The sequence below is a fragment of the Prenolepis imparis genome, unplaced genomic scaffold (assembly GCF_030444845.1).
Source record: "Prenolepis imparis isolate NDT839.2.m4 unplaced genomic scaffold, iyPreImpa1.0 SCAF_13, whole genome shotgun sequence".
In the NCBI taxonomy this organism is placed as follows: domain Eukaryota; kingdom Metazoa; phylum Arthropoda; class Insecta; order Hymenoptera; family Formicidae; genus Prenolepis; species Prenolepis imparis.
Genome location: NW_028141171.1, coordinates 2278628 through 2300168, shown reverse-complemented (window position 1 = coordinate 2300168; position 21541 = coordinate 2278628). Strand labels below are relative to the sequence as shown.

The 21541-nt window shown below is 29.8% G+C and overlaps 1 protein-coding gene across 4 annotated transcripts in view; it reads right to left on the bottom strand.

Moving 5' to 3' along the window:
- The window catches only part of LOC145944381 (tolloid-like protein 1), a 66931-nt gene that overhangs the window by 24809 nt on the left and 20581 nt on the right, over window positions 1-21541 (bottom strand). For 3 of the 4 annotated variants that reach the window (XM_083052666.1, XM_083052667.1, XM_083052668.1), the window contains 10 exons: window positions 20827-21038; window positions 20500-20707; window positions 19375-19583; window positions 19067-19292; window positions 18796-18981; window positions 17022-17267; window positions 16733-16953; window positions 16329-16511; window positions 14433-14562; window positions 14156-14340 (listed from right to left, as the gene is read on the bottom strand). In XM_083052666.1, the coding sequence (XP_082908792.1) occupies window positions 14156-14340; window positions 14433-14562; window positions 16329-16511; window positions 16733-16953; window positions 17022-17267; window positions 18796-18981; window positions 19067-19292; window positions 19375-19583; window positions 20500-20707; window positions 20827-21038 (2006 nt within the window). Of the gene's footprint in view, window positions 1-10152; window positions 10300-14155; window positions 14341-14432; window positions 14563-16328; window positions 16512-16732; window positions 16954-17021; window positions 17268-18795; window positions 18982-19066; window positions 19293-19374; window positions 19584-20499; window positions 20708-20826; window positions 21039-21541 lie in introns of all 4 variants that reach the window. The other variant, XR_014426666.1, reaches the window with a different exon arrangement.

Genomic DNA, 21541 nt, shown 5'->3' with positions numbered 1-21541 from the left:
ATTATTATCGTTGTTTAGTGGAGACTTCGCGTCATTCCCAAAAGATCCTCATTCCCAAAAGGTCGCGAAATTGTCGGAATCGACGCCTGAGGCGAGAAATCGCTCGGGCTACGGTCGATTTATTCCAGAACAATCGCCGTCCATGACTTGTTTCGCGAGAAATTAGAGACTTGGACCACCGACCACATTAATACTATCAATAAGTACACCGACACCGATAACCTTAACACACGCATTTCCGACATACCTCATTACTCTCCGATTTCCTCACCCGAGCCACCACGCATTCCGTCTCCCTGCTCTCCAAATCGTTCTCCTTCCCTCTCCCTACCCCCCAGGGAAGCACCTTGCGAGTGCTACAACCTTTTCGAGCCGAGCGAAATCTCCTCCTATCACGCCAACGCTTATATGCTTTCATCAAAAGATATATAGCATAAAGTCCTTTTCCTAATGACGAAAACCACCTCCAATTTACAAAATGGCTTCTCTCTAATTTTCCGATCCTGGACCTCCCTCTCCCGGACCACATCTGGACCATCGGGCCAGATCCTCCCGACGAAGTACATCTCAACCGAATTATAGCAGGAAGTCTCCCTGGCACCCTCATCCCGATGTTTCTCCCCACCTTCCCCTATAGGATTCCCTGCAGATATCCTTCGAAACCTTCCCGCCACCTCCACTATCGAAATTACCAAACTCCCATGATCCCGACGCACACACACACACACACACACTTAATTAGTTATTTTTTTATTTATTAAAGCTTTATTGTAATAGCCAATCGAGATCTTAATATCACTTAACAATAAACTCTCCCCTCTCCGTCTCGATTGAAGACCTCCGTATCAATGTAACACCCGCGAACCACACGAACATTTACTCCTCCCCCACACTCATACACATTGATTGATATTTAACCGCGTACAAATACTTAATTAGACAGCCAACAAATGTATACACGTATAGTAACCTATTGTATTAGATCTTCTTGTTTAATTCAGCTTCGAATAAATTAATCATTTTTATTTGAAATTCTATTAATTCTTTAACAATCCCGATCTCATTACCTCCCTTCCCGAAATCGCTCTAGGCCTCGTCCTGCGTAATAAAGATTAAATTCTTTTACAGAAAAGAAGCCACCGACCGAATGGCCCTTTAAATAGAGTAAAAGCGACCTTCATGGTCGTTGACCTATTTGGGCCTAAGGACGTTCGTTCGAGTCGAACAGACGCATAGTCTGCCGTAAGTTTAGTTACGCCCTCCTGCTGACTCTCCCTTCCACGAGTCCGGACGTAACAATTTAAAGTTTATGTTTTAATTTTCTTTTTGAAAAAGTTTTTCACGATAATTTGTTTCTAAATTGCATTTTACAAGAAAAAATCTACTTTGCAACACTTCAAAATTTTATCAAATAATCTATAACTTTATTTTATAGTTATAACTTTATAAAAAAAAAATCGTAGAAAAATGTTTAAAATATAGATTTGTTAGGAAATTAATGAGCTTAAAAACTCATATTTCTTTGTACCAGGCGAGCCGATTCCTCTAAACTCTAAACTATACAAAAATTTAAAAAAAGACATTTTTTCATATTTTATCAACGTCTCTCTTTAACATCCGCCATTTTGTATAACATTTTTTATAATTCAATTTTGACCTTTTGTGTTATTAAGAGAAATGTTCAAGCTTTAATTTAAACTTTGGTTCATGTCAATACGATGTACGATGATTTTTTTTCTGACAAGGGACAACTCGGCAACTCGAAAATTCATGAAAATCTGAAACTTTGCATAATTATAGAGTAGTAGGTCCTAATAACGAAACGATTTTTTGTTGGTGCTAAAAACGATTTTAAAGATGAAAACAACCCCTTAAAGAAAATCGGTTTTTACATTCTGAAGTGAATATCATCGAAACGAAAAGAATTATAAAAAAATTGTTTAAACAAAAGTTTTATAGCTTTAAATGTACTTTACAATAGCGTATTTGGATATTTAAAAAATAGTAACATTTTTCAAAATACCTCCAGCTCTTATTTTTTTTTTATATTTTGAAAAATTTTTATATTATATTAAAGCTTATGTTGTGCCAAATTCAACCGTGTATGATAAAGTTATGTTATGAAAACTAATTCTTGATAAATAAAATAAAGATGCGCGCTCTACTTATACTAATTTTATTTGCTCGCTGTTTCATGACGACATTTTTTGTTTTCTTTGAAAGTTTTTGTAATACATTATCATTATAACATGATAATATGAGTACATGATGCTAAATATTAATAATATTTGTAACTCAGTACGTATCTTATAATCTTTCTATATTAATATGATCTATACTGTAATGTTTTTATACTACATACATTATATTATAATAATATAAAAAATAGAATGAGAGTCTAGTAATATTTGAATAATATTAAAAATTATAATTTAAAAATAATATTTTGCATATTAAATTTTTATTCAAGATATAGAAGTATAATAATATTCGAATAATGTTTAAATGTTTAAATGTTTTTAAAATTTTTTCCTTCATCAAAAATTAAATTAAATTAAATTTATTTTAAAATTAAATAAAATTAATTATTAAAATATTATTTATTCCATGTAATTTTTATAATAATGATAATGTTCAAAGAAATGTTCAAAACAAAAATATTCTTTGCACCATGCATAACGTATAAAAGCTATTTTACCACAAATATTGTGCATTTTGGTATATGTTTTTCTTCTTAAAAATAACATATATGATAATTGCGGAAACACAGCTCTTAAATCAAAATAAAGATAAATATTAGAATAATTAAAATAATTAAAATTTTGATAAATATTAGAATTATTATAGAATTTGGAAAAATTTTATTCAATGTTTTGATAATATTATTTTAAATAATTATGATATAAATTTACATGCACATAATAATATAATAAAACTATAAAGTTTAACACATAATTAACTTTTTTCTCCAAGATTTCAAAATGTATTTAAATATAGATGATCCAAGTAGTTGGTGAATATTTATATCAAGTACATATTCCAACCTGAAAAGTTTGATAATCCAATAAAGGGTATTTCCTATTATAATAGTCGAAATGCCCTCACTCCGCTTTTCGAAAAAAACCTATTGGAACTTATTTGTAAATTAAAAAGAATAACTTCTATCACCCTGCCCGCCTCCCCCTCCTCCCTCTCCTTCCTGGGGTGGCTAAAAACCCCTTTTCTTGTATATTAATTTTTTTCTCGGAAATTTTTCCTGCTAAAAAAATCTGTAAAAATTTGAGTATATAGGGGTCATACACCAAAATATACCCAAATTTTTTTAGATTTTTCCAAGGTCATCTTCAAGGTAAAAAAAATTCCGAAAAAGTTTAAATCGTTATAACATTAAAACAAAAAACCATACATCGAATTTTTTCTTTTTAAAATACGTATTCTAATTTGTTATAAATATACCAACCAATTTTTTTAAGTTTCCTAAGGTGCGCTGCCTTCAAAAACGCGAAAAATCGTTTGTTTTAAGTTATTTTGCCTTCTATCTCGGGAACGCCTAGGTCGAAATATCTGAAAAAATTTAGGTATATAGGGGCCATACACCAAAATATACCCAAATTTTGTTAGATTTTTCCAAGGTCATCTTCAAGGTAAAAAAATTCAAAATAATTTAAAACCGTTATATTTTCAAAGCTAAAAGGGCGGCAATCCCAGATTTTTTAAAAACATGCATTTTAATTAATTTCAAATTCTCCAATAATTTTTATACAGATTTGAGTGGTAGGCCGTATTCAAAATGACGAAAAACCATATTTTTTACCATTTTCTAATTATTCGTATAAGTTGCGTGGCACCTTCAGAGTCACTCTCAAACACCTTTAGATTTATTCAATAACCTTTTGTCAATTAGAGCTGGCAAACATTCATGCAGTTTTTAAAGTATTATATGTGTCCGGGAGGTCCGAGAGTCTAGAATAAGATAGCGCCGATATCGAGATATCGCTCCTTATAAACAAATGACGAGCGAAGGAGCGTGGAAGGAGAGTAGAGAGAACGAGACGGGCAGTCGCTCTTAGATCACGAATGCGAGCGGGGGATCAATTATCCCCTGGGACATAAGTGTACTTAATACGTCGGTTAAGACCGAAATAAACTTCTCCTCTTATTCCATTTTCTCGTGCGTTATTGTTACTCAAATCCCGATACCGTTCGTAACAATATGCTTTCCCTAACAGAGCACAACATATCCGAAAGACGTTCAGAGGACATTCAGAGGACATCCTAACATCCTCTGAATGTCCCTTGAACGTTTTTCGGATATGTTGTGCTGTTAGGGAAAGCATATAATACTTTAAAAACTGCATAAATGTTTGCCAGCTCTAATTGACACAAAAGGTTATTGAATAAATCTAAAAGTGTTTGAGTGACTCTGAAGGTGCCACGCAACTTATTCGAATAATTAGAAAATGGTAAAAAAATAGTTTTTTCGTCATTTTGAATACGGCCCACTACTCAAACCTGTATAAAAATTATTGGAAAATTTAAAATTAATTAAAATACATGTTTAAAAAAAATCTGGGATTGCCGCCCTTTTAAGGTACTTTTACATGGTAGCATCGAGCGTCGAGCATCTGCGCAGATGTTAAATGAAATAGATTCTAGCTTTTTGCTGCTAACAACATAATGAGTCATACGAATACGGTCAAGATCAAAATGTTATATTCTAATATGCACACATTAGTACTGAAAATTAATGATATTAATTATATTCATTTATATTTGTTATATTTATTAATATTATTAGCCGCAAGAAGCTAAATTCTATCTCATTTGAGATCTGCGCAAACGCAGACGCTTGACGCTTGATGCTACCATGTAAAAGCACCTTTAGCTTTGAAAATATAACGGTTTTTAATTATTTTGAATTTTTTTTACCTTGAAGATGACCTTGGAAAAATCTAACAAAATTTGGGTATATTTTGGTGTATGGCCCCTATATACCTAAATTTTTTCAGATATTTTGACCTCGGCGTTCCCGAGATAGAAGGCAAAATAACCTAAAACAAACGGTTTTTCGCGTTTTTGAAGACGGCGCACCTATAAAAACTTAAAATAATTGGTTGGTATATTTATAACAAATTAGAATACGTATTTTAAAAAGAAAAAATTCGATGTATGGTTTTTTGTTTTAATGTTATAACGATTTAAACTTTTTCGGAATTTTTTTTACCTTGAAGATGACCTTAGAAAAATCTAAAAAAATTTGGGTATATTTTGATGTATGATCCCTATACACTCAAATTTTTACAGATTTTTTTAGCAGGAAAAATTTCCGAGAAAAAAATTAATATACAAGAAAAGGGGTTTTTAGCCACCCCAGGAAGGAGAGGGAGGAGGGGGAGGCGGGCAGGGTGATAGAAGTTATTTTTTTAAATTTACAAATAAGTTCCAATAGGTTTTTTTCGAAAAGCGGAGTGAGGGCATTTTGACTATTATAATGGGAAATACCCTTTTTGTTATTTATGTTATTTTTAAGAACATGGTGCATGGTGCAAAGAATATTTTTATTTTAAACAATTTCTTTGAACATTATCATTATTGTAAGAATTACATAGAATAAATAATATTTTGATAATTAATTTTATTTAATTTTAAAATTAATTTAATTTAATTTAAATTTTGTTAAAGGAAAAAATTTTAAAAACATTTAAACATTTTTGGAATATTATTATACTTCTATATCTTTAATTAAAATTTAATTTGTAAAATATTACTACCCAGATAGCACAAACATATTCTATAAAGATTCTATAAATATTTTCCGGGAATATTAAAATATTCTAAGAATGTTCTGTTATAATGAAAAGAACATTATAAAAATGTGCAGAGAATAATAAAATGAGACTACTTATAATATGCTGAATACATATATAGAATATTCCTTGAAATATTCTTGTAATATGCTGAATACATATATATAATATTCCTTGAAATATTCTTGTAATATGCAAAACACGTTTTAGGAATATTTAGGAAATATTTATAGGACATTCTGTATAGGTAATTGTAGGCTACACATAGATTATTATAATTAAACTGTAGATTAATGCAAATACGCTCGTATTTGAATGAAAAAATAGAAAATTATTACAAAATCAAAATATCTGTTAACATAAACGTTCCTCTTCTTTTTCTATTTTCTTTGCCAGTACTGGTGTAGTTTTTCCAGTTTATATAAATATATGTATGTTATCTTGTGCGACTTTCTTCAAGCATAACCTTAAAATTTTTAAAGTGTTTTATCCTGATGAACTGTTATATATAAGCACGTGAAAAATATTACTAAAAATATATAGAAAAATAAACTTTATTTAATATATTTGATAGAATAGAATTAATAAAAGAAAGAGGATAATTACCTCTGATTAAAATATGTTATCACACACGCGACGCGTGTACGAAAAGGCACGGCGAAGACACACGACAACAAAACTGCGCATGTGCACTTAAAATGTGCAATAAATAAACTCAACGAATATTCTAAGAATGTTCTTCTCTATTATAAATATACGATTTCCGATTATAACATTCTACGTATATTCATATAATATTCTATTCAAATATTACAAAATTAAGAACATTCGCACTATACGATTTCCGATTATAACATTTTATGTATATTCATATAATATTCTATTCGAATATTCCAAAATTAAGAACATTCGCACTATATTAGAATATTCATAAAATATTGTGTGCTATCTGGGTAGACTTTTATTCCATTTTCTATATTATTATAATGTAATGTATGTGTGTGTGTAGTATAGAAAGATTACAGTATAGATTGTATTAGTATAGAAAGATTATTAGAGAGATACGTACTGAATTACAAATATTAATATTTAGCATCATTGTACTCATGTTATCATGTTATAATGTATTGCAAAAACTTTCAAAGAAAACAAGAAATGTCGTCATGAAACAGCGAGCAAATAAAATTAGTATAGGTAAAGCGCGCATCTTTATTTTATTTATCAACAATTAGTTTTTATAACATAACTTTATCATACATTGTTGAATTTGGTGCAACATAAGCTTTAATATAATATGAAAATTTTTTTCAAAATATTTAAAAAAATAAGTGATGGGGGTACTTTGAAAATTTTCACCACTTTTTAAAATCCAAATACGCCATTATAAAGTACATTTAAAGCCATAAAACTTTTGTTTAAACAATTTTTTCATAATTCTTGTCGTTTCAATGGTATTTGCTTCGGAATGTAAAAACCGATTTTCTTTAAGAGATTGTTTTTATCCCTAAAACCGTTTTTTAGCACCAACAAAAAATTGTTTCATTATTAGGACCTACTACTCTATAATTATGCAAAGTTTCAGATTTTTTTGAATTTTCGAATTGCCAAATGTCTCTTGTGAGTTATCGTAATTCAAAGATGTCAAAGATTTATTTTATTTTTAAGTTCTTTCACAAAAGTTAAAAAATTATTTAGATTATCTCTTTGTAAATTGGTAGGACCCCATAGCGTCTATTTCTCTGAAGTTTATGTTTTTTTCCTCTCTCGTTAATATAAGTAAAATTCTCATTAATTGAAAAGCTAAACATGGTAATGAAAATATATTGATCTGAGATTACAACTTTCCTTATATTTGGTTAGCAATGTCTAAATCTATATTATTTAAAAGCTAAAATAATTAAGCTAAATATTTTTGGTTATGGTTATATTATGTTATGTTATGTTATGTTATATGGCTTTATGGCATAATTTTATATATACCTATATATAATATTTTATTCTTTTATATTGTGCGTTACATTTAATTTCCGTTCATAATTCCTTTTTTTTAATATTTAATATATATATTAATTTAATTATAAATGCTAACTATACGCTAACTTTATATTTTTATTAATTTCAATAAAATATGCGCTTCATTAACTGCGCCCAGGCTTTCATAGCCAACTCACATTGAGATTTATCTTTTTAATATATTTTTATGTTAATATATATTTATTCTTATTCTTAATATTTTCTCTATTGTGCACAAGGTCTAAGCCTTCAAGATAAGGGAATAATTCGTAGAAATTCATTTCGTAGAAAAGAATACACACATATATGCTGAGTAAATTCCGCCATTTTTATCAGACATTTTCGCTGAAAAGATGACATTGATCTAGTTTACACCGAGTACTTGATACGCGTATTAAATAGTTAATAACTAGTAAATTGATTTAATTATTGGCTGATCAGCTCAAATGGACTACTTGATATGAGTAGAAAAACTATTTATTAAATTATAAGATATAAAAGTTGACTTGCAAATCTCTTATTAAAAATTATTATGATAGTTATTTATATAAGAAATATGCTGTATAAAATTTAAGAATAAAAATAGAAATAGAAAATCGCATGCAATTAAATAATTAGTAGAGACGTATATTGAATTACACTTCATCTTGGCATGCTTTTCGGTTTCAGATGTAATTATTCGTATTCTCGACTAAAATAATGATATTTTGATCTTCAATTTAATAATTGGGATAATCCAAAATGTCACATATATAAAACTTACTAATCTTCAGTTCTGTAATCATACTCTCTTAACCATATGTGTATTTTAATTTTAGAAATAGGTTTTGATTTTAATATCTAAAATGTAACACATCCTATCTTACTTACAAAGAAAGAGTCGAATTGTGCCTGAATTTTGATGGACTTTGGATATGTTGTATAGCTAAAAATAACAGATCTATATTTTTATTATATGAGCGTTTAAACAATTTTCTTCGATGTTAGCTTGATATATGTAAAATAGTGCTAGTGATTCTGCTTTTGTCGAGTGTGTTTTGCATTGGTATTGTAGTGTTAAAACATTTTTATTATATCAAAATATCTACTGTAAATATTACTGTAAAAAAATATGCATATCTCTCTGTTCTTTAATACAAATAACTTTTGTCGCTAAATATTCGTAATAGAATTTAAAATTAAAACCATTCAATTTCATGTGTATTTGTTACAGTCTATCTGCTTTAGTTTAGAAGATAATAAAGGATAAACCACTTATGAGAAACCCCTGTATAGTAAGCAGATCGACAGAATTTGAAAATATATAATTTTGTTTCAAAAATCAATTTAAAATTATTTAAAACTTACATGTGATATTGACATTGATATTTGTGACAAAACTGTTATAATTACTTGCTCATGATACAAAAATTGCTTTATATAATTTTACATTTTATTCGTGAATATCATCTTTATACGATCAATATGTTCCATAAATATTGGAATCTATATAATATAAACTGTGTTTTATATTACTATTTTTATTTATTTGAAAATCTTATTTTATTTGAAATCTATCTATAACAATTACCTTATTATTATTAATATCTATTAAATTATTTATTAATGTGTGTGCTTCTGTTATCTTATTTTTTAATAAATATATGCAGAATGGCCCACATAACTCTTAACAACTTGATATTTCTAAACTGTGCCATCGATTTTATAAAGGTTAAAAGCTTGAATTGTTAGGGGTAAGATATCAAGTTGAATTGTTAGTTATCTTCAACTTGATATCTTTAAATCTCGTTGCGTGGGATTAGGTTAACTATAAAATTTTTAATAGCTCCCTACAAATTTATAATTTATATTTAATAGCACCCTATACAAATTTATATTTTCTATGAAAAAAAACTTAATTTTATCCGAAACAATTTTTGTTAGATGTTTCCATGAAAAAATATGACGGTTTAAAGTTTCGACTTATAGCTACTCGAAACGCTCGAGAACCGCACGAAATCAAAATCATAACACTCTACCCTAATTTACTTAATTTATTAAATGTTCAAAATGTTCATCAGTCCCAAACGCTTGAAAGTAATCATAAGTCGAATTCTTTAAACTGTTATATTTCTTTTCATAGAAATATCTGACAAAAAATGTTTATACCTCTTATTTTTAACTATTCTACATATCCAAAGCCTATCAAAGTCGATAAGATAGCCCGTCCCTTTCCTGTTAGTAGTCAATAAAGTGAAAATTGTAATAATGATATTAGAATTACACACATATAATACACATTCCAACTAGCTGTAATAATGATATGATTGTGCAATATTGTGAGTGAACTCACGTGATAAAGGGAGATCATAACATGCCGGATCATCTGGAAGCTTCATGAAGGGGGCTCAGACGGCCACGAATACAAAGCACAGAGAGAGAAGAAGCATGGCAGAAGAGACTCCAGCCAGTGCTGGTGACAATGGGGCTGATGCTGCACCTGCGACACCATACAATCATTCACACACGCAATCCCATCATTCTCTCACCTTGTACATACGTCTACATTTACTACTACTTACCTAGGAAAAATTACAACGCTCTGTTATTAGCTCCGAAACACTATATGTTAATATTTATAAATTTATCATCCCGATGTATCTCATATTTAGAAAACGCGGAAGTCAAATGTAATTAAAAGGTCTTTTGCTGATTATAGATGCACCAATAGATAAATCGTTAAATGGATTAAAGTAGTAGATTGCATATCATATTTCTTTATATATATATATATATGTATAAAGTATGTGATATCTTTTGGTAAAACAAGTGTAAAAAAAATACATGCTCCGTGCAGTATCAGTCGGTATAATTTCAATGTTTTATATATATGTCTATATATACTAAGTCTGACAATAACATTCACACATTATACAGTACAATTATTATATACTTTATTGCTGGTTATCACTGTGGTCTCTTTCAAAGTAGGTTCCTTAGAAAGCTACACACCAATGCCAGTACTTTCTCCATCCTTCAAAATAATTTTGGAATTGTTGTTGTGAAATGATTTTCAAAGCTGTCGTTGTTATTTTCGTACAAGTCAGAGAGTTTTCAGAAAACCGAATAACAATATTCATTGGATCTGGCCCCGGTGAATCTGTGCGACTTTTTTGTTCCCAAAGATGAAGAAAATATTAAAAGAAACGCGAGGTAACATGTGGCCTCGCATGGAAAGTTACAGACTAATATGCGAAAGATCCCAAGTTCGAAACCGATTCGAGCCTAAATACCCCCATATGTCTGCTTGGAAAAAAAGATTGTGGAAGGAGGAATAAATTTGGAGAAAGAAGAAAGGAAGCAGAATTAATAAATAAGGAAGAAGAAGAAATAAGAAAAGGCAAGGCGGAGAAAAGATTTGGCGGGAGAAGAAAAGAGACAAGAATGAACAAGGAGGAGAAAAAGACGCAAGGAAGAAAAGAGGTAGAGAGGAGGAGAAAAGAGAAGAAGGAAAAAGGAGAGAAGGAAAATTGTAGAGTTATAATTTGTAAGATCTTGTAAGAAAGGAAATAATGAGATTATTGTAAAATTCGGGTGCGCTTCTTGTGAAAAAGTGCCGTGTAATCTCGAGGGGATCTAATAAATAACCTAACCTAACCTATATATATCCTATTGAAAGAAACGCTCTTTAACATTGATGACATAAATAACATTAAGAGTAACACAACGACAGGTGACATAAAGGTCATTTCATAACAACAGCTCTAAAATTGCTTTGTAGAATGCAAAGATGCTGACATTGGTGTATAGCTTTCCAAGGGAATCATAGTTGATAATCAACAATAAAATATGTTATAGCAATTGTACCGTTATGAATTCGTGAACTTTATTGTCAGATACATATACATATGATATTATTAAACCTCTTAACACATGAATTTATGCGCATATCGAAGTCAATATGCATCTTCCGTATATGTATCACTCTTCCGTATATGTATAACTCATTGTCAGTATGCATGTAACTTCATATGTTAATATATTAATGAATTTGTTTATATGTGGATATAATCGTATACTGTACAAAATATAGATTACTGCATTTAATATATTCCATGAAATTATTTCCATATTCAATTGCCTCGTATAATCAAAATTTGTGTGGTAATATCGACAAAGAGATAAATTATTTTTTGTCTTGAAAAAGACTAAATATATTGATAAAATAAGGAAACATGTCGAATATCTTGATTTAATTCTAATGCACTTATATCACACATCATCGACATACTTTTTTAAATAATTATTTTACTAAAATTTGAAAAAAATGGAAATATAAAAATTGATTAAGATTAACATAAAAAAATGTGTATTTCTTTATATAAAGAGAATAAACATAATTGTTATTTATAACAAAATATAAGAATTTATAAACGATAAATTATTTTTGGGTTTTAAGCTTTTATATATTTGATATTTTATATTTTTCTACTCTATTTTATCAATTTATTCAAACTCTTACAAGTCACAAGACAAAAATACTTTATTTATCAATATTATAATAACAATTTTTATTATACAAAGTAAATAAAGATAAAAATAAATAAATTTATTTTGACAGCTGACATATGTCGTAATATTTCTAATGTAGAATTAGATTCTCTGAAGAAACAGACCTAATTTTTTTATGAAATATCTTTAAAAAAAAAATTTTTCTTAATAAAAATATTGCATATTTGTTTAGTAATCTCGACATTATTAAAGGAATTCGGAGTATTAAAGACGACTTTTAATTTACTTGTGATTTTACCACGTCTAAGCGCGCAAAATTGTCATTGCTTTGTAATTAGTGAACGTTAATCGCTAATAATTTAAAAACTATATTATAAGGCTCAACATTTTCGTATATTAAAATTTTCATCCTAGATCTAAAAAACCCACTCTCAAAAGAATTGCACAAATTTTAAAACACCCTATTTGTAATTAAAAATTTTTTTTTATTAATTTTTATAATATTTAATTTTTAGTCTTTAAAAATATTTGCGCACTATTATGTCTTCTGATATATTTTATTATTAATAAAAAAAATGTTAAGCAGTTTGTTTTATATTAAGTTATTGCATATTTTTATTTTTAAATATGATAGAGGAAGAGAAGGAGAGAGAAAAAGAGAGAGGGGAGAGAGAGAGAGAGAGAGAGAGAGAGAGAAGGAGTGGGAAGATAGAAGGAGGGGGGAGGAAGGGAGGCAGAAAAGAAGAAAGAGAAAAGAATGAAAAAAAAGAATAGAAGAAATAAAAGACGAGAGAAAAAAGAAAAGAAGAGAAGAAAAAAGATTGGAGAACAAGAAGAAAAACGAGAAAGAAGGGAACAGGAAAAAGATGGAAAGAGAATACAAAAAGAGAAAGAAAAAGGGGAAGAGAAAAGAAAGGATGGGAAGGTAAACAAAGAAAGGGATAAGAAAAAAAGGAGAACTATGAGAAGGAGAAGGAAAGGAAAATAGAGATGGGAAAAGGTAGAGAATAAGGAGAGAGGTCAGGGAAAAGGGAAAAGAAGAGGAAAGGGAGGGAGGGCGAAAGAAGAGAGAAGAGGGGCGGGGAGGGGGGAGAAAGAGCGACAGAGAAAGGGAGACAGAAAAGAAGAAAGAGAAAAGAATTTAAAAAAAGAAGAGGAGGAATAAAAGACGAGAGAAAAAGGGAGAAACTAGAAAAAAAGAGAAGAAAAAAGATTGAAGAACAGGAGGAAAAACGCGAAAGAAGGAAAAAGATGGAAAGAGAATACAAAAAGAGAAAGAAAAAGGGGAAGAGAAGAGAAAAGATGGGAAGGTACACAAAGAAAGGGAAAAGAAAAAAGAGGAGAAGTATGAGAAGGAGAAGGAAAGGAAAATAGAAATGGGAAAAGGGAGAAAATAAGGAAAGAAGCAAAGGAAAAGGGAAAAGGAGAGGAAAGGGAGGGAAGAGAGGGAGAGCATCTGAACAATTGATTAGAGATGCACGTTATTTTATTTGAATAATCCGAATTATCATCCGAATTGTTCATGCTGATCAATGAATCTTAGTACCCTTAATTTACTTTGTGATTTAAATTAATTATCAAACTAACAATACTGATAAAGGATCAATCTGAAAAGGTGTTACGATACACAAAGACAATACACTTCGAAATCTTTGTAGAACATGTCTATTGAATAGTCCAGAGGAGATTACACTGAATATTAGTAGAGTATAGTTCACGTATAGAAAGAAGAGGGAGAAGAGAGTATAAGTCGTAATGAAAGCAAAAAGTAAAACATTGAATCACACCGCTTATCGAAATGCTTCTGTTAACACAGGTAGTATTCTAACGTTAGCGAAACTTACAATTATCTTCGTCCGAAGTATCGTCCGGCCCACAATTATCAATGTTATTGCATCGTAGCAATTCATCGATGCAATATTTACTTTTGCTGCATAGAAATTGACCTTGACAATCTGTATTCGTGCTTACTTCCGTCCACACTGCTCGAAAGCCTTGTTGTCCTACTGCTTTATCGGCCGATATAAAACTGTAATATAATAAGATATAGAAATAATAAAAGTTTTTCAAAAAGCTTTTCTTACTCATTTATAAGTGAGAAAAGCTTGAAATGAGCCGTACCTAAGCCGCATATTATTATCTTCTGAAAGATAACTCCAGTTGGTATCAGAAGTTTTAAGGCCACAAAGCTCATGCGGAGTGGATGATAATGAATACCACATACGTAATACGGCTGCGGGACAACCTCGTGCTGAAAATAATTATTAATAAAATATCAATAAATTAATAACGTAATTAATAAAGTAATTATTAATACAATGTATTTACATATATGTAAAAATTAATATATGTATAAATTATAATAAAAGAAAATTGTGGCAAAGAGAGAGAGAGAGAGAGAGAGAGAGAGAGAGAGAGAGAGAAGATAAAGGAATTAGCAGAGAAAGAAAATCAAATATATCGTTATTTCTTAATTAAGCACTGCATTTTGGCAGAGAGCAGAGCTTATACGTATTTATTTGTTAGTCAACTCAGTTAAAATCTACTTAAACCCATAATCTATGTTTAACTATATTCTACGGTTTTTTTATAAATTAAATCGGCTACTATCGCGTTCTTGTAATTAAAAAAATTTTTTTGTTCTGACTTTTTTTTGGCGTGTGAATTACATCATTTAAATTAACTATAAATATATTTTTTTTATAATATTATTTTATTCTATATGCTTGTAGATTTCCAAGTCTGTTTTATTTTTGTTATTACCTCTACTACTTTTTCTTCATAGTGTAATTAGAAACATAAAATTAGGGTGTTTCTTAAGTCGACATCCTATAGTTTACTTTGACATAATCTAATATTTTGCTTTGAAATGTTAATTCAAGAAGTATGAATAATTACTATTGGCTGATTTGAGCAACACTTATTTTTTATATAATATGACAATGATATGCTTTCGTGCAACGCGTTATCATTAAAAATTTCAATTTTGAAAAACAAAAATGTTTTTAAAAATAAATTAATTTTATAATTAATTTTCATAAATAAGATAAAATATAAATCAATTTAAATCTGAATAATTAAAATAGTAAAATTATTAATTAAAATAATAAAATAATTAAATGTAAAAATATAAAAGTAATATATTAAATAAAAATAATTTGAATATATTAAATATAAGTAATTAATTTAAATGTAAGTAATTTTACTTTTTTTATTTATGTAATTTTCTTTTATCTAATTATCTTTTTTATCTAATTACCTTTTTATCCTTTATTTAAATTTATCTAATTTTTAATGATGTGTTACTGTTTTTATTTTATATTTACCATAATTTTATAGATGAATATATCAGTTATAATAATCAATTTCTCTTAGTCTTCTAGTTTCTCTATTTTAAAAAAATGTTTAAAAAATTGGAATACTATTTTATCAAAATTATAGTACAGTCTGATAAGGAACAATCTATGGGTCTAAATTTTTATTTTAAATTTTCAGAGCTAGAGTCCAAAAACACAATAATATATCGATTTCGATATCTTTCCTTGAAATAAGAACACAAAAGAAATGTTATCAAATATACAGGATGTCCCAGACCTACCTTATAACCTGTTAACGGCAGATTCCTGAGATCATTTGAAAACGATTTTTCCAGCGAAAATGTCGAAGCATCAATAATTTATGAGTTATAAGCGATTGAAAATAAAGGATTTTTCGCAAATTAAGCCTTGTGGAAATAAAATATTAACAAAATCACATTCTTCAGTTAATTTCAGATAAGGTTTACTTTAATAGAATTTTAATTTAAGGCTTAGTTACAAAAAGATACATGATGACATAATGAAAAATTGGGAACATGCAAAAAATGATGATCTGCTTCGACATTTTCGCTGAGGAAAAATCGTCTCCAAATGATCCCAGGAATCTGCCATTAACAGATTATACGGTAGGTCTGGGACACCTTGTATATCAAATTAATTTATTTCATTAATTAATTATAATAATAAATTTATATATTACCTATCTGATCACCTTCAACAGAGAAAATCTCAAAGTTCAAGAGTATTTGCTGATTCGGTCGAACCCTTATGAACCAGTTGCAAGTTTTGCTAGCTAGGTTTTTTGCCGGACCGTCGTATTTATTCGGAAAATTCGGACTGGTTATTATACCATAATTTAAACTACTAATATTTGATCCACAATCTACGACATAATAATTTAGTTAAAATTAATATTACAAATGACGAATAAGCATAGCTTTCTAAAATTATATTTCTAATTATGTATTATCCGAACGTAAATAAATTATTAGCAAGTCTCTTTTAAATAAAAATTTTTTAAATTTAACATATAAGAGATTAAAATAATTATTTTCTTTTGAGTTAATTTGTTCTTAAGCTGAAAGATAAAGTATGCGCTCGTACCTCCGAAAATAGGTTTAGCAATCTCGAAAGTGTAACGCGCTTTAAAGCCGCTGTAAACAAGCTCAGAATCGGAATGTAAAATCACTTTCAAGCCTCTCGCACCGAGATTCGATTCTACTGGACCCGGCGCAGTTGCACCACAATACCTTCCTATCAATTTCTCCGTTTCGTCCCGATACATGTTGTAAATTTCAAGCCAATCTTCCTGACATAATTCATGTCTATAAATAAATATCGGATAACGTATTGATCTGATTCGGATATACTGCTAATAACGTGATTCACTCACCCGTAATGTCCAACCGTCACGTTGACATTTCTCGTACGAACTTTAAAGTGATCAAAGATCAAGGTAATCTGCTCGTTCGGCGTTGCCAGGAAAAAGTACGTGCAATTCGTATCACTCGGATAATTACTAGGATATCGTGGAGAATTAAATTCACCACGTTTGCGAGATAAACTGTAATAAGAGAAGGTACAGCTGCCGTCAGGCGACGCAGTACCCGGTACCTTATATTCCGTTTCAAAAGTGTACCTGTATGGCGACGTAATAATTACAATATCAACGAAAATTATATTCACCACTTTTGTCTTCTATTACTTGTCTATGACATTGGTCAACACTGATTTTATTGCCAATTATATTAGATCGATTTTAGGATAATTTTGTGTTACTGATTCCGAATATGGTATTGGTTTTCTTAGATTGACTCTAATTTTTGAGATAATGGGTGCCCCATAAAAAGTACAAAAAATGTAATGATCAGACATAGCCTATCCCCAAATCATATGAAAACTGTTTTAATCATACAAATACAAAACAATCATACATCATACAAAAATATATATACCAGGATGGCATACACATAAAATGTTATAAGCTATTTTCTCCGTTACTGTTAGAGATATTAACTTGAATTTTTTTTTAAATTAAAAAGTATTAAGGTAAAATCAACAAAAATGAATATTTTACAAGATATTTTATAATTTTTTGGTCCTTTTACCTTATAACTTTTTATGCAAAATATTGCGAGAAATCAATTTATGTAAAAAAAATATAATGGTTTTCCGTTTTAAAAAAATGAGGTCGGTCCCCTTCTTATTCCTTAAAGGCTCCTAACATTTTTTTCTCCATCAAATTTTCAGGCACCTTGTCCCATTTAATTAAAAAAATTCAAGTTAATATCTCTAGCAGTGGCGAAGAAAACAACTTGTAACACTTTATGTGAGCCATCCTGTATACAGGGTGTTCCAAAACTCATAATTGACCTTTCAGGGGCAGATTCCTGGGATCATTTGGAGACGATTTTTCTTCAGCGAAAATGTCAAGGCACTAAATAATTTTCGAGTTATAAGCGATTGAAAATAAAGGATTTTTCGCAAACTAAGCCTTGTAAAAATAAAATATTAACAAAACCACATTCTTCAATTAATTTCAAGTAGAGTTTACTTTAATAGAATTTTAATTTAAAGCTTAATTACAAAAATACATGATGGCAAAAATTGGGAATATGCAAAAAATGATGGCTTCCCTCGACATTTTCGCTGAGGAAAAATCGTCTCCAAATGATCCCAGAAATCTGCTCCTGAAAGGTCAATTATGAGGACACCCTGTATATATAAAATATCTCATGGTTGTATTCAGTAAAATAACATTATAACAAAATAAGCTGATTCATAATCACAATTAATGCATAGAAAAATACTATTTCTACGATTTTTTTATATGAGTCATCAAGATCACGTTAGGAGATAAAAGTAATGTTAAAGAATAAAAAGACAGACCAAATCCTGCTGCATATGTCAGCAGCTACAGGTCGTATTGGGATAAAATCATAATTTGAATATCCATTATCTCAAAAACTAGAGCCAATTCAGCAATACTGTTGTCATTTTTGGATTTAGTATTTCCAAAATACCCTAAATTCGTTCAAACATTTTTGGCAACTAAACAACAGTTTTTTTTTGTTGACCAGTATTATTATTTTAACATTTTCTCTTTTGTTTATGTGCTCATTAATCATATTATATATGTGCTCATTAATCATATATCTTACACTCACTTAGCTTTAAAACCTTGCGCCTGCAATTCCCCACTGCTGAACACCATCACAAGTCTCGGCCCGTCACTAACTACGATGCCCGGGTTGCTCTTGTTACCGCACATCTCGTAATCGAATTTCTCATAAGAATCTGTCGCTTCTTGGCCCTTCAGATACAATTTCAAGTAACCGTCGGTGCATGCCATTCTAAACAAGTCCGAAAGACACGGTACACAAACCATTGTGTTCCATTCACATATTATTCTAACACTTTAATGCTGCATGCACTTACTCTCCTTTGGCCATCTGTATCGTGAATTTCTCAAATTCCAATCGTACGCGTTCCAAGTGCTGCGCGTCCTGCATGCCGTAGATAAAATAACGACAGACGACCTTAGGTATATAAGGATATGGAAAATTTGGACTAACTACATGTCCTGATGTTTCCTTCTTACTGAGGATCTTCTGATCGCACTCGGATCCACGGATATGCTCGCCGTGATATTCCGTTATGAAGTCTATATGCGACAAAAAGAATAAGAATTATTTAACAAGATACAATTCGATGAACGGTGTGTTTCCATATCATCATTGTCTTACCCAGGCTGACAAAACTCTCCGAGAACTCGAAGATGCCTTTAAAACCTCGATTTTGAGTATTCGCTGTGCGCTTCAATGTGGCAAACAGCACGTACAGTCTATTCTCCGAAGAGTATAATACTAAGTTTCGCTGCTGACCACAATACGTGCCAATAACGGCACTCGAATTGTCGAGACCATCATATACCTTTACGTAATCCAATGGGCAACTGTGAAATAATCCCAATTTTTCTCGTTGAATTAAATTAAACGAGTGGCATTCAAGTAGACACGCTTATTAGTCAATTGAACACAGAACTCTCTGATAGATTAATCATACTTGTTACCCTAGATCGATATAAACAGTTGTGTCCAATCGCACTGTGTCTAAATGAACTATCTCCCAAATTAAGACTCTTAGATCCTCGCCGCGGCCACGTTAGATTGTAACATTAGAGATAAGAAAGCACACGCTGCAAATTCTTAGATGCCATTTTTAAATGAAAAGATATTTCGATGAACCACTACTTCAGATAGCTTTAGCACACTTTTAAAATACCTCGAAAACTATTCTTTTTCCTTGACAGTCAATCAACAATCGTAAAATGATAGTGATATCAGACTTTATCATGCAGAATGAACTGCATATGTGCAAAGACTAGACGGACTGGACCTCATATTACAGTCATTTTACAGCTATTGATTGATTATAAAGGGAAAAGGATAATTTTCGAGGTATTTTAAGAATATGCTAGAGCCATCTGAAGTGGTATTTCATCAAAATTTTATTTCGAAATGGCATCTAAGAATTTTTAGCGTGTGTTTTCTCTCCTCTGACGTCACAATTTCAATATGATCGGTGAGGGGCCAGGAGCCTTAAACCATCATCATCATAAATAGCAATGATAATAATAATTAATAATTCAAAAATATGAAATATATCTATATAAAAAAATTAACAATTTAAGAGAAAATAACGCAAGAATTTATTCTACAAAAATGAATTTTCCTCGATATTTCCACATCACATCATTAATCTCTTTTTTTTTTAGTTTTTAGAAATTAATTTCTTAGTTCAGCTATTGTTTATTATAAACTAAGAATTTTAAAGATCTGAAAATAATTAGTGTAATCTTGCATACGTACTGTGGTCCGCCAAAAAATAAATCAAAGTCGCGAAATTCCAACCGCACACGTTGTCCAGGCTTCCCGATAAATTGATATTTGCAAATAAGATTTTTCGGATAAGTGCCAGGATAAGTAGGAGATAGTATATTTCCGGTACGTTTATCAGCTGCGTGTATCGTGAAAGAACATGGTGTATTCGGCGTTAGAGTGCCCACCTCATACTCAGCTGCAAATGTGTTATGTTTAATGTGTTACATTAAATATCAAAAGATATTGCAACTTATTTTTTAAATACTTGATATAAATATGTGTCATCAATGAAAATCAACATCGGATAAGACTTACAAGCGTTGATAAATCTGTAAATACCGCCGAAAATGTTCGGTAGAGTGACATTCTTATCAGTAAGGAAACTAAGAGCAATTCCTTGATAAAGAGAGACCCGTCTGCGAGGTGGAATAGGTCCGCAAAACCGTCCACCGAATGGCGTTTCTATCAATTTCGTCGTGTTCTCTGATCGTATTTCGGAGTATATATCCATATACTCGTGAATACAGCTGAAAAAAGTATTTCGCGTAATTTTTATTTTTTTTTCTTCCCACTCTCTCTACACATATATTTAAATATAAATTTGTCAGAAAAAAATTGACAAATCATACTTATTCTAAAATCTGTGGCACGCAGAGCGATTTTTCGTGCTAGATTGCATATGAAATATTTAGTAAATTATTTACTGAGAAAAGTTCTTTTTGACGAAATAAACATGTAAAGCATTATTTTTAATGAAAATATTTATTTATTCTATTTTATGTAACAAAAATTATTAAATTTAAAAAAATATGTATATTACGCTCACACACACACAATCAGAGAGAGTATATATTTTATATTATTTTATACCTTTACAATTTAATTTAAATATTTTCTTTTTACACTTTTAAGAAATATGTAATACTTAGTATTAATGAAAGTAAATTGTTTTTTAAAGATGAGAAATTTAGTTTTTCTTTAATATAAAAATATATTCAAATAGATATTTTAGAACAAAATAAAAAAATTA